Below are 14169 nucleotides of genomic sequence, written 5' to 3' on the forward strand. Positions count from 1 at the left end.
CCCAGCCCCAGCCAGCCCCGGCCCTGGCCCTGGCCCCCGTTTGCGGAGGCATTTGGTGAGGCGCACTCCTCAACCAGCTTCGGGACAGGCGCGTCCCAGTCGCACACGAACACGCGCGCGCGCACTCTCCTACGGTCCAAGACCCGGCCCACTCGCTGCAGTGCTGGGTGGGTGGGTGCGCCTAGTACAGTTCTCCCTCTTCATCCTGGCCCCGTGGCGTCTCCACCGCAAACCAGACCCTCCTCTGCGAGCCAGGCCAGGGCAGTTCTCCATTTCTGACGACCTCCTCTCCCTTCACCCACCTCTCACATCCACCCTACTGTTCTGAGTCGTCGAACAGTACCAGTTTTGCGGACCAGACAGGAAAAGGGGGCATTAACTGAGCCTGTACTATGCGCCCGGAGCCACATGCACTTGTCCTTTGGCCTCAGAGCAGCCCTGTCACCTGCTTTTTGTGCCCAGTCCATAGCTCAGCCCACTGAGGTTGAGGGAGCTGGAGAAAAGATTCAGGCCCAGGCCTCCACTTTGAAAATTCCTGCTTCTTGTGGCCCTTAAAGCCTTACTTCTGCCACGTACCCCTTCTTGTTCCTGCCCCAGCAAGAAGCAGAACCCCTGTCTACGGCTCACCTCTTTCAGGAGGGATCTGATCTAGAAGGGGCCCTGGCCCTTCCCCCCAGCCCAGAACATCCCAGCTTACAAGCTTGCAGGGCCTGTGGGGATGAACCACGCGGATGATCTCCCCGGTGGGTATCAGCTCCACTTGCAGTGCCATTCTGCCCTACGGAGAGCCAGCAGCTGAGCACTGGGGCCTGTGAGCGAAGGCTGCCTGCCCGCCTGCTGGCTCTGGCCGCTCCCGGAGCCAGGAATCTATGGTCTAACGACGGGATGGCCACTTGGTTCTGCTTCAACTCCAGCCCCAGGGGATGTGGCTGGTCCAGCGCCTCAGGACACAGCTGGAGCAGTCCAGGTCTGACTGGGAGGCCTCTTGGCTCCGGAGGGTTGGGGCAGGAAGAGGAGGGGCTGAGGGATGGAGGAAATGCCTGCTGTCCCAGGTAACCAGAGGAGCTGATGCGGCCACCCATGGGGACCCTGGGCTCCAGGTCAAAGGGTAGGAGGGCTTTTGTCCCCCCCAGCCCCTAAGCTCTATGACTAGGCCTCTCCTGCTGACCCCCCTCTGATATCAGCTGGAGAGCACAGTGACCATTCCCCACACCAGAAGGCACATCCTCCCCTAAGCCAAGAGGGTAGGCATTGCCTCCTGCACACCCCCCAATCTGGCACCTCCCACAGCAGGTGAGCCCCTTGAGTTTGAGAGGCCAGACCTGCTGAGGGCTAGACATGCTGGGCAGAGGGGGTTATCAGGAGAGGTAAGAGGATACCGTGAGGAGGGCCGTGGACTTCCCTCCTCTTGAGTCTCAAGCACTTGGGAGGTTAGTTCCTGGGTTCCTTGGGTGTGGGCAACCTCCTTATGTCTCAGCAGTACCTCTAGGTGCACCCCACCCCTAATGTTCCTGTTTTTCTATCTTTATTACTGTTAAATCACAGCTGACACTTTCCTGGCCTGAGACTGAGCCCCCTGGTCTCCAGGCATTTCTTATAGGAAGTAAGAACAAGGAAGTGGATGGGGGAAACAGACCTTTCCAGAAGAACAGACTGGCATGGGAGGGGCTGAAGTTCAGCAGGCCTGTGCTGGCACCAACAGTCCCATGGGCAGGAACCTTCCCCAGGGCACCCTTCCCTTCCCTCCCCACAGCTTCTCCCGCCCCGGAAAGGCTAGCAAGGCTTCCTTCCTTCCTCTGGGAAGCACATCTATCCAGGTCAGGCTCATCCCCGGCGGCCACACAATGGCCCTTATCAGGCGGTGGAGCCAGGCACAGAGACCCAGCACACACCAAGTCTCACATATTTCCTGTTTCCACCCAGCGGGTCAGGGGTGGGCCCAGAGCGGCCATATCCTGACTGGGGCCAAGAGGACGAAGAGCACGCCCCCTTCCCCTTTCCGTCTCTCAATCACTGCTGGGCTCACCCCTCCCACGCAAGGAGGGCCCTGCAGCAGGAGGCAGGGAATCCCTGGAGTCCAGTGTTATTTTTTTTCAATGTCTTCCCACAATAATTTTGTGAATGTATACATAATTTGTATTTTATAAACAACTGACTCCTTTGTGGGTGGGCCCAGGCCCCATTCCTGTATTTCTGGTCCTGCATGGCAATATTGCTGCCTGTGTAACGTCCAAGGGCTTGCACTCTGTTTCTGAGCTTTGGTTTACCTATGTGCCAAATGAAGGGTGCTGTGTGGCAGCACTCATGAGGGTTGTGAGAAGGAACAGGTGAGCAAATTAGGGGACTCAGAACTCCCCGGGTGTATGTGCTGCTGGCAGGTATAGGCTACCATAAGGGAAAACTCAGCAGGAAGGATATGGGGAGAAGTGTGGCAGAGATAAAAGATGGTGACATTCTGCACAGTTTAATCCAGAAATAGGCTCAAGACTAAGGTGTGAGGAAGCAGCGGATGAGAAGGGATGACCTACTAAGAGCAAAGTACCTTTTCCAAAAGCTGTCAGTTCCAAGAAACCCCTGCTATTCAGCTGTTAACTAAGCGCCCAACAGCAAAGGTGGCACGTCCTACCTGGGGCAGGAACTCAGAGGGTCACCAGCCCAGAACCTTGTCCTAGTCCCATCCTGGCCACTTCTGCCAATCTGACATAGAAGGTCTAGTCTGGTTCTACAGGTCCCTTGTCCCTGAAGTCTAGTAGGGAGCCCTGAGCCCAATGCTATGTGCCTCACACCTCAGCCCCCATCATCAAGGAGTCACACACAAGTATAAAAGCCATATTTCTAATTACCCCCCCACAATGTAACAGACAAAGAAATAAACGGCCATGGCTGGCCAGAAGCCAGGGGACAGTTCTTGATACACATGGCTCCCAAGTTGGCATATGCAACTGGAGTAACCCTCAATTTCAGGTTGTGTGGTGGTATGACAGTCACTGAGCAGACTCCCTGAGGTGTCTTCTCCTGGGAAAAAGACTGTTGAGTCACCACTGGCAGGAGGCAAGTGGTAGGAGTAGGGACAGAACATGTCCACACAGCACCTGGAAAAGGCTTTCTGAAGACCCCAGGGGCAGATCCTCCGAAGTTTCTTGATTTGGTTCTCCTTTCTGCCTGCTCCCACTTCTAGGTCCCAAGGGGGTCGAGAGAGAGGAGGAGTTTCTGTTCAATGACTCTTGACCAGGGTGGGGCACATGAGCATGTTCTGGTGAGGACCACACTGGAAAAGTCTGTGTCTATAGCTCCTCTACCACCTGTTAACCCTTCCTAAGAAGGCAGGTTGGAGGCATAGGACCTGACTGACTCACCAGTGGAAGCTCACCAGGATCCTTCCAATTCTCTCTGTTCAGGCCCTGGATCTGCCCGGGTCAGACTTCATGCACGGGGGAAGAGGGGAGGTGGTGCTAGCAGAAAGACCCTCATCAGCCTACTCACAACCATTATATAAGCCTGACTAGAGGGGCCCCGCTATCTGCCCACTTAGTCATACTGCTTCTGTTGAAAGCAGGGAGCCTAGACCCTCTGTTCATCCCTCATGAGGCCAAGCTATGAGATGCCAAGACTCCTGGAACCCAATGTGGCTTGCGCCAGTCTATGGAGCCTGTACAAATGTGAGCATCTCCCCTTCCCAGGCAGCCCGAGGCCCAGTATGGCGTGACAAGAATGCAGGCCTGTGCCAGATGGGACATGTGCCTGGCAGGACTGCTAGGGCAGGACTAGAAGTGGGGGTGGGGAAACCAAGAAATGAGATGCAAGCTGGAGGGTCCTTCCCACATCCGGTGGACTGTCCCCAAGTCTTCACTGTTGACAAACTAGCTGGTTTCACGCACATCTCAGCAACAAAAACTTGTATTTAAGTGGCTGATTCCAGAGATCTGTACTGGAGAGAGGAAAGGAGTCTGGCTAGAACTTACTCTGTGAGGTGGGTAGGTGAAGGCTACTTGGTTGTTTCCTCAGGGAACTGGGTTGGGCCCCCAGCACTCCTGGCAGTGGTACGGTGGAGCTGGCTGTCAGCTCTGGCCTCTGCCCTGGATTCACTCCCATCCTGGCTCAGATCTGTGGTTGGGCTTCACCCAGTGGGTCCTCCCTCACAAAGGCATAAGGCGGGATCTGCAGGGATAAAACAGGTGGCAAAAGGGGGACGAGCAGGTATTCTTCCAGGCTTCCCATCACCCCCATTTCCCAGCTGAAGCAGCTCCACGGGTATTGTTGGCTCCTAGGCCTGTGGCCTCAGAGAACTGATGATGGGCTGAAGTCCTCTGTGACATCCTTCCCTTCTTCCCATCAGTATCCCTTACCTGGAAGGGTTTGCTTATCCCCACCAAAGAATGCAGATTGTTGCTGTAGTAACAGAGGAGAAACTGATCTTCAGTCTTAGGGATATCGCTGATATCCATGTATACCTGAAAGGGAGGATGAAAAGGAATGGGGTCAGCTCCAGGGCCCTGGGTTCCACTCAGCTCTCAGCGACAAGTTATCAGCACTCTGTTCCTCTCAGAAGACAGGAGTGCTCAGGCAAGCCCATATGCTGGAGATCTACCTGGTTCAGGTTGTCACTGAAGGAGATTTGGTTGTCTCCGACCCAGACATAGGACACGTAGTCATAAATGTCACACATTCCCACCTATGGGAGAGGGGATTGGGTGATCAGTGGTCAAGGAGGACATGGGACTATGGCAAGTCCTAAGAAGAGGCTGGCCTCCCTGCTGGGGCTGACTATCATATTGCATGCTTCTCCCTTCCCTCACTGCCAGCCTTTAGGTAGGCAAGAACCCCCGGGGTAGAGGAGAGTGAATTCTTCAATGTCTGCCCAGCTCCCATGAGCCTTCAGCAAGGATGAAGCAGGGGACTGTTGTTGGTGAGCTCCCTCCCTTGGTGGCCACATCACCTTGTACAGTCCAATCCAGTCCCAGGAACTGCTGGGGAAGTCTGGGGTTGAGGAGTAGCTGACTACCATGTCATTCTCCATGGTCCACAGGTCCTCGGGCATCAGGGTAATCAGTGGAGCTGACACCAATGGCTTCAGCTAGAAACAGGGGTGGGAACAGGGCTGAAATCCATAGCATTATTTCCTCCTCTGAGACAACTATTCCTCACTGTGTCCTTCCAACAGTGTGGAGAGAAGGGACACCCAGAGGGGGTGGGCATACAACTCTGGTAGATTGCTCTAGCTGACCTTAACTGGCCAGGGGAAAGAAGGGGTCAAAGGCCTGGGAGAGGGGTGGTTGGCCCTGCTAGAGAGATGGAGGCTGAAAGCAAAGTAGGTAATATAGGTACCCAAGTGCTAAAGGGTGAGGCAGAGGGGAGGACAGGGGAGTTGTTGAGAGGTTTAAGAAAGAAGCCAGGCAGTTGCTCTGAGGTTTCCAGGGTATCTGACCCAAAGCCCTGAATCTAATTTTGTAGAAAGGATGCTCTGATGAGAGCAACTGTAAGAATGTGGAAGGGCACAATGGTGTAAGGACAGAGAAACCAGCAAGAAAATATGAAGCTGTCAGGGCAGCAGCTTGAAGGAGGTCAACACTGCCTTGGTCATTAATGGCAAGATACAAGGATGGAGGGAGCTTCCTTTGCAACTTGATCCAGATAGGTTTAGGACAAATAAAAGGAAGTCCTAGTTCACACAGTGGGTAATAAGCGTAATGGAACTCATTAGCCCCAAGGGAGACTACCAAGAGGAAATGGAAACCTATTCACAAAGGGTTTGAACAAGTTTTCGACAGACAGGGCCATCAACGGCTCTTAAGAAGAGCTGGGATACCTGACCTGGGAGGAAAGGCAATCAGGGCCTCCTACAGGTCTCCCTGGGGGATTGGCTGACATTAGAATCCAGCTCTGGAGGGCTTGGGGATGTGGCCTAGCACAGCTATTCCTCTGTCAAGTATCAGGTAGTTCACCTCCAAGTCAAAGGTGCCAGTGACAGGCTTATGGTCACTGATGCTGTACGTCATGTGACTTTCGTAGCTCTTCAGAGACAGGGAGAACTGGGGGGTCAGCAGGTGGGGAGTGTGGGGGCCAGCCTGGGGCTGCCGCTTCAGCCTCCACAGGATGCGGTCGGTCCATGCAGGCTTGCGTTTTTTCTCACTGGGGGTGGGGAAGGAGGAAGAATGCGGAGAGAAGAAAGTGTTGGCATAGGAGCAGGAATGTACCTTCATGAGCTTGCTGGAGCCCCTAACTCCAGTGTCTACCAGCAGCCACAAGACCCCTGGCCCAGAACTGGAGGGAGCATGGCAGCAGGCAGGAGGGTGCTCAACAGAGTAAAAGGTATGCTGGCCTTAGTCAGACTTAGATACCTTTGATCTAGCCCACATATTTATGAACCAAATTGTGAATCAGAAACATTCCGCCAGGCATGGTTGCTCAAGTCTGTGATCCCAGCACTTTGGGAGTCCGAGGTGAGAGGAATGCCTGAGCCTACAGGTTCGAGAACACCCTGGGCAACTTGGTGAGACCTCATCTCTACAAACAAAAAAAAAAAAAAAAAGAAAGAAACACTCCATTTCAAAGCTTTTCTTCTTTCCTGAACAAAAGCAGCAGTAGATCAAAGAAGCTGAGGTTTGGATTTTGGACTTAGAATGTCTTGGGCTTGAATTTAGCTTCCCTGCTTACTAACGGTATAACCTCAGGAAAGGGAAGGGAAGCATTCAGGGAATGTTTACTACATGCCTGTGATCAATACTGTTGATCAGTATTTCTTCACCTCATTACAGGTAAAGAAATGGAGTCTTTCCCAAAGTCACACAGCTAAATGGTGGGGACAGGATTCAAGGCCAGGCAGCATGACCACTGAGTATGTGCTCTTCAGCAACAGGCCAAACTTCTTAGGCCTCAGCTTCCTCATCTGTAAAATGGAGATAGGCTGGGTATGGTGGCTCATGCCTATAATCTCAGCACTTTGGGAGATAGACGTAAAGAGGATTGCCTGAGCCCACGGGTTAGAGACCAGCCTGGGCAAACTGGTGAGACTTCATCTCTACAGAAAATAAAAAAATTAGCCAGGCATGGTAGCGCATGCCTATAGTTCCAGCTACTTGGAATGCTGAGGTGGAAGGATCACCTGAGCCCAGCAGGTCGAGGCTGCAGTGACCATGAACATGCCACTGCATTCCAACCTGGGCAAGAAAGTGAGACTCCAACTCAAAAATAATAAAATGGAGACAATCATAGTAGTTACCTCACAGGATTGCTGAGATGATTAAATGATAAAGCACATAACACATTTGGCACAGTGCTTGGTACAAAATGAGCTTTCTACAGACACCGGTCATTGTGATTATTTGTTCTCCAGTTGACTGAGACACCTCCCACCTGTTCTTTACAAGGGGCAAAAGAGAAACTGTACAGCCCCTGGAGACACAGTGCTTTTCCTCCTTGAAGTAAATGAAGTGGTCCAGACAAGCAAGTCTTTGACCCCTAACCCAGCCTTTCCAAGCAGCTACTGGGGCATTCTCTAAAGCCAGCTTGGCCCCCACAGCCCAATCTTCTGGAGACCACTGGCCCTGAGTCCTGGAATGGGGGCCCTGAGTGTGTATATGGGGGGGATAGGACAGTTGCTACAGTTGTTGTTTCTGCGTTCCGCTTCCTTGGAAGAGGATCCCCTTTCTTGAATGAACTTAGAGTAGTAAAGCCTGATCAGATGATTCTCTACTTTAAAGCCCTTTTAAAATTTTTATTTAGAGATGGGCCCTCACTGTCACCTGGGGTGCAATACAGTGGCTCAATTATGGCTCAATGCAACCTTGAAGCGTTCCTTCTTGCTCAGCCCCCCTGAGGAGCTGGGACTACAGGTTGAGCCACCATGCCTGGCTATTTCAAAACCTTTAAGGAGTCTTCAGTGCCTCCAGAATAAAGTTCAAGTTCCCAAGCAGGGCTCTCACACCATTCCCCAGACCCACCCTACCCTGATGAGTCTCAAGCCTCTGGACCTTTGCTCTCGCATCTTTTGCTGCCTGGGACACCCTTCTTCACCAGGTAGGGGCCCAGTTCCAACGCTGCCTTTGTCATAAAGCCATCCCAGACCTCACCTTTCTCCTTCCAAAGCATTTTATACTAGTACTCATACAATTATGCTATATTGTAAGTTTCTGCTTCCCAGTCAGCACACCAGGTAGTGTGTGAACTCTGAAGGCAAGGACTGGCCCTGGGAGTTGCCTGTGTATCCTCAGCATTAGTACAGATCCTGGCACATAGTTACTCAATAACTGGAAAACTAACCAAAAGCCCAAGCTCAATCTCTCTCCTCAAAAATGCCCACCTAATCTGAGTGGTGAACTCAGGTTTTAGAATCAGAGACCAAGTCGGGGAAGACCAAGCTCATGTTAATTAAGAGCTACATATACTCACAGCTAGTTGGAAACACTGTTTTAATCTCCTGCTTTATTCAATTATTATTATTATTATTTTTTGAGTTGGAGTCTCACTCTGTCGCCCAGACTGGAGTGCAGTGGCACACCCCCGGTCACCACGACCTCGACCCGCTGGGCTCCGGCAATCCTTCTGCCTCGGCCTTCAGAGTAGCCGGAATGACAGGCATTTGCTACCACGTCCGGCTGATTTTTTTTTTTTTTTAATTGTAGAGATGAGGTCTCGCTAAGTTGCCCGGGTGGGTCTCGAACCCACGGGCTCAGGCAATCCACTCACCTCGGCCTCCCAAAGTGCTGGGATTACAGGCTGAGCCACCAACCCCAGCCAATGATTATTTTAAATAAACATTTCCAAGGTACTGCTGTCACTTCAGTGCAGTAAATATTCCAGCAGTTGAGGAGACCAGCGTCATGGTGATGAACTCAGGCTCTAGAATCAGGACCAGTTAGGGGAAGGCTCTGTCCTGTTAAAGAGCTGTATGCCCTTGGGCAAGTGACTTCACCTATCTAAGCCTCAGTTTCTTCAACAGTAAGATGCGTGATAACAGTACTCATTTCAAAGAGCAGTTGTGAGGATTAAGGAAATTAAAGGGCCAAGGGAGTAGGCCAGAAGCAGTAACTCTGGCCAAACCACAGCCTGCTTCTTGGCTCCCTAGGTTGTTTCCAAACTTTTGCTCTTTTTAAATTTTTTGAGTCAGAGTCTCACTCTGTCGCCCAAGCTGGAGTGCAATGGCACACTCATGGCCACTGCAGCCTCAACCTGCTGGGCTCAGGCTATCCTTCTACCTCAGTCTTCCAAGTAGCTGGATCTACAGGCGTGCACCACCAAGCCCAGCTAATTTTTTGATTTATTGTAGAGACGAGGTCTTGCCAAGTTGTCCAGGCTGGTCTTGAAACCTTGGGCTCAGGTAATCCTCTCGCCTCAACCTCCCAAAGTGCTGGGATTACAGGTGTGAGCCACCATGCCTGGTTTCCAACCTTTCACTCTTCTGAAGAGTGTTCAGAAGACATTGGAATGTAGTATTCCCATCCCAGAAACTACAGAAACAGAATCCCTATATCTACTTTTGACATTAGGTGCCCAGCAATGCTCACAACTTGGCAATGAACTACACCAATACACCTCTCTTTGAAAGGATTCTTCTTCCTCCCCAACTTCCCTATGATGGTTAAAAGCCCATACTTGCTCTCACGTCAGGATCCTCCCTGAGTCCTGACCACGGCCTGTCTCTCCTTCCTCCTAAGAACTTCTCAGCCTGCCCCCTCCCCCTTCTCCTTTTCCATGCCCTGGTCAGGTTCATAACTGGGCACCAGTATTGCTCATTCTTTTTTTTTTTTTTTTTTTTGAGTTGGAGTCTCACTCTGTCGCCCAGACTGGAGTGCAGTGGCTGCTCCCGGCCACCGCAGCCTTGACCTGCTGGGCTCCGGTGATCCTTCCGCCTCAGCCTTCTGCGTAGCCGGAATTACAGGCATGCACTACCACGCCCAGCTGATTTTTTTGATTTACTGTAGAGATGAGGTCTCGCTGCCCAGGCGGGTCTCAAACCCGCGGGCTCAGGCAATCCACTCACCTCAGCCTCCCAAAGGCGCGGGATTACAGGCTGAGCCACTGAGCCCGGCTAGTATTGTTCATTCTTCCGTCCAAGACTACTTAGCTCTTATGATATGCCAGGCAAATGGGGACATGATAAATAGGACTGACAAGGTTCTTGTGAAACTTGTTTGACAAACAAAAGCCAAGAAACACATAAGCAAAATAAATCTGTACAAAATGAAACACATAAGTCAATAAACACATAAGCAAAATAAATTTGTACAATATGAAATACTACATATATTTTCTAAGTTCCCCATTTCTAATAATAGTAATAGCTAACAATTGGGTTTTTCTGTGCACTAGGCACTGGGCACTGTGACAGATATCTTATAAATTGTTCTAATCTTTCAACAATCCTAAGTTACAGGTCACATTTTTCTCCTTTTACAGTAGGACACTGAAGTTTGGAGGCTCTGTGTCCGGATGGAAGCAGATGCTTGTCCAGGTCAGCTGACTGACTACACATCCATGTTCCTTCCACTGTGCTCCACTGTCTCCTCCAACTGACCCCACCGTAATCCATGCATATGGTGCAAGCTATCTTCCAGCATTCATCCCCAGGGCAGGGCCTCACTGATGCCAGAGACAAGAATTGTTTTTAGTGATTCTTTTGACTTAAGAGTGGCTGGGCCTGGTGGCTCAGCCTGTAATCCCAGTACTTTGGGTGGCTGAGATGAGTGGTTTGCCTGAGCCTGCAGGTTCGAGACCAGCCTGGGCAACTTGGTGAGACCTGTCTCTGCAATAAAATAAAAAAATAGCTGGGTATGGTAGTTCCCACTAATTGGAAGGCTGAGGCGGAAGGATTGTCGGAACCCAGCAGGTTGACGCTGGGATGGCTGTAAACGTGCGTGTCACTGTACTCCAGCCTGGGTGAAGGAGTGAGACTCTAATAATAAAAAAAACAAAACAAAACTGAGACCATTTACTAACCCCAAAGCAGTGATGTGCTCCATTTCTGTGTCCAAAAGTGCTTTTCTTTTCACCTTTCTACAGATGACTTTTTTTTTTTTTTGAGTTGGAGTCTCACTCTGTTACCCAGACTGGAGTGCAGTGGCATGCTCCCGGTCACTACAGCCTCAACCTGCTGGGCTCCGGCGATCCTTCCGCCTCAGCCTTCCAAGTAGCCGGAACTACAGGTGCACGCTACCACCCCCAGCTAATTTTTGATTTATTGTAGACACGAGGTCTCGCCAAGTTGCCTGGGTGGGTCTCGAACCCGTGGGCTCAGGCAGGCAATCTTCTAGCCTCGGTCTCCCAAAGTGCTAGGATTACAGGCTGAGCCACCAAGCCCGGCGTACAGATGACTTTTAAGTGTCTTTTTTTTTTTTTTGAGTTGGAGTCTCACTCTGTTGCCCAGGTTGGAGTGCAGTAGCATGCTCATGGCCACCACAGCTTTGACCTGCTGGGCTCAGGTGATCCTCTCACCTTGGTCTCCCAAAGTGCTGGGATTATAGGCATGAGCCACCGCACCTGGCCTTGTTTTAAGTGTCTTATCGAACTTGGGCTATGTTTGACCTGCCAGGCACTTTAAGTCTCTAGGATACAAGTCTCGACTAGATTTGGTCATAATATCTTCTGGTCATTGCCTACTGGGAGGTTGTCTGAGTTCATAATAGTGACTGTAACAAAACCCTAGCACAATCCCTGATTTCCCGCCCTGCCCTCAGCCCTTTTACTCTGCCCTGTAAAGGGAGCTGGCCTCGTGCCTCACTGCATCTTGGCTTGGGGACACTGCAGTGGCTGGTCAAAGCTGCATACACATCATCCATAGTGACTTTTTGAAGCTTGGCCCAGCCAAGGCCTCTGCTGGGTCAGGTTTCCCTCCAGGCCTCTCCCCAGTGCTGCTGACTGATTGGAATGCCTGTCCTTCTCCTTTCTGCCAGACTCTGCTGCCTCCTTCAAGATACTCTCCCCCTTGAGGATGAGTCTGACTGACCCCTCCCAGCCTCAAATGACTGCCCCTCTACAGTCCACTCCAGTCTTCCACACAGAGTTCTGGAAACCTTCTACTGGTAAAACTCCTGGGCTTGATAGTGTTTATTTGAATCTCTTTGCCACAGATGGATCCATCGTTCAGATGGATCTGCACTGGCTGCTCCTTAAAAACTATGTCTCTAGCCGGGCTCAGTGGCTCAGCCTGTAATCCTGTGCCTTTGGGAGGCTGAGGTGAGTGGATTGCCTGAGCTCGCGGGTTCGAGACCCGCCTGGGCAGCGAGACCTCATCTCTACAATAAATCAAAAAATCAGCTGGGCGTGGTAGCGCATGCCTGTAATTCCAGCTACTCTTGGAAGGCTGAGGCGGAAGGATCGCCGGAGCCCAGCAGGTCGAGGCTGCGGTGGCCGGGAGCAGCCACTGCACTCCAGTCTGGGCAACAGAGTGAGACTCCAACTCAAAAAAACAAAAAAAGACAAAAAAAAAAACTATGTCTCTTCCTTTTGTCTTCTCAGGCTCCCAATTCAAACATATGCCAGGCACTTTACTACATACCAGGGACGGTACTAAATCTCAGCTCTAGGCATTCACAGTACAGCAAGGAAGGCCCAGCCTTCAAAGCAACACTGAAAGCATAGTGTGTGCAAGGCTTGGTGGCAGCACAGGGCAAGAGAACTCTCAGTGAAATGGGGAAGGGTCAGGGAAGGCTTCCAAGGAGAGATGATGTCTGAACTGGACTTTTAAAGGTGAGTAACAGTTTGATTAGACAGGAATGTCTCTGTTCCCTCGGTGGGCTCTGGATTTGACCATCCTAGGAACTCTCAACTGCCCCAGCCAGGAATATTTCAGTTATAATGCCCCTTGAAATGCTCCCTGTTCCTGTCCAGACATTCCTTCATTTCCTGGGCTCCAGGCAAGAAGGGGTACTGAAAACTATGGGTCTACAGAAACACGCATTGCTCAATCACTAAGTCTGTTACTACCTTACTTAGGTGTTCTCTGAGGCCCAGATCTCTTGTTTGTAAAGTCATTAAGAATGCTGTCTATCTAATGAGCAAATGGTAGGTGAGGTGATACAGGCAAGTACCTTAGCAAGTGTTTGCCATTGTGATCCTGCCCTCCTTTATGCTGCTGCTGGCAAGATGCTATGAATCCTGAGGTACTATGGGACTGAGGAAAGCACTGTGGTCCAGAGTCCAAAGGATCAGATCCGAGTCCCAGCTCCGCCACTCACTAGCTGAGCCACCTAGGAAGTCCTTTAATACCTGTGATACTCTCTATCCCATCAGATACTGCTAACTCCAGCCCAGACCTAGCTTTGTGTGTGTGTGTTTCAGGATCTCACTCTGTCACCTAGGTAGTGGTAAAATCACGGCTCACTGTAGCCTTGACCTCTTGGGCTCCGGCGATCCTTCCATCTCAGCCTTCCAAGTAGCTGGAACTACAGGCATGGGCCACCACACCTGGCTAATTTTTTGATCTGTTATAGAGATAAGGTCTCGCCATGTTGCCCAGGCTGGTCTTGAACCCATTGGCTCAGGCAATCTTCTTGCCTCTGCCACCCAAAGTGCTGGGATTATAAGCCTGAGCCACTGTGCCCGCAATTTAAAAATTTTCTTGTAGAGACAAGGTCTAGCTATATTGACTAGGATGGTCTTGAATTCCAGGGCTCAAGAAATCCTCCTGCCTCGGCCTCCCAAAGTTCTGGGATTACAGGTGTGAGTCACTGCGCTCAGGCCAGTCCCAGCTTTCGCACAGACTTCCAGTCTCTTGGAGGTCTCCCTACCACGTCCCAGGGGAAAGGGACAGCTGGCCATATCACCTGTCAATAGTTATCTTCCTGCTGGTGAGTTGTTTTTTTTTTTTTATTTGAGGTGGAGTCTCACTCCGTTGTCCAGGCTGGAGTGCTGTGGCACACTCATGGCCACCCCAGCGTCAACCTGCTGGGCTCCGGCAATTCTTCCGCCTCTGCCTTCCAAGTAGTAAGAACTACAGGTGCACACTACCATGCCTGGCTAATCTCTGATTTATTTGTAGAGATGAGGTCTCACCAAGTTGCCTGGGCTGGTCTTGAATCCGCAGACTCAGGCAATCCATTCGCCCCTGCCTCTCAAAGTGCTGGGATTACAGGCTGAGCCACCAAGCCCAGCCCTGGTGAGTTATTTTTTTTGAGTTGGAGTCTCACTCTGTCACCCAGACTGGAGTGCAGTGGCACACTCCCAGCCACCGCA

At 51.2% G+C, this 14169-nt stretch overlaps 2 protein-coding genes across 3 annotated transcripts in view; both read right to left on the reverse strand.

Annotated features, from left to right (window-relative positions):
* Positions 1-1098, reverse strand: part of MYO1C (myosin IC) — a 26870-nt gene extending 25772 nt beyond the window's left edge. The window contains exon 1 of the mRNA XM_008073361.2: positions 698-1098. Within this exon, the coding sequence (XP_008071552.1) occupies positions 698-772 (75 nt within the window). The 5' untranslated portion in view covers positions 773-1098. The remainder of the gene's footprint in view (positions 1-697) is intronic.
* Positions 1099-2448: 1350 nt separating this feature from the next.
* The window catches only part of INPP5K (inositol polyphosphate-5-phosphatase K), a 23880-nt gene continuing 12159 nt past the window's right edge, over positions 2449-14169 (reverse strand). For both annotated transcript variants that reach the window (XM_021706627.1, XM_008073362.2), the window contains 5 exons: positions 5943-6129; positions 4937-5074; positions 4589-4672; positions 4347-4451; positions 2449-4158 (listed from right to left, as the gene is read on the reverse strand). In XM_021706627.1, coding sequence (XP_021562302.1) covers positions 4099-4158; positions 4347-4451; positions 4589-4672; positions 4937-5074; positions 5943-6129 — 574 coding nt within the window. In that variant the 3' untranslated portion in view covers positions 2449-4098. The remainder of the gene's footprint in view (positions 4159-4346; positions 4452-4588; positions 4673-4936; positions 5075-5942; positions 6130-14169) is intronic.

The sequence above is a fragment of the Carlito syrichta genome, unplaced genomic scaffold (assembly GCF_000164805.1).
Source record: "Carlito syrichta isolate Samal-C Ts95f unplaced genomic scaffold, Tarsius_syrichta-2.0.1 Scaffold315828, whole genome shotgun sequence".
Classification (NCBI taxonomy): Eukaryota; Metazoa; Chordata; class Mammalia; order Primates; family Tarsiidae; genus Carlito; species Carlito syrichta.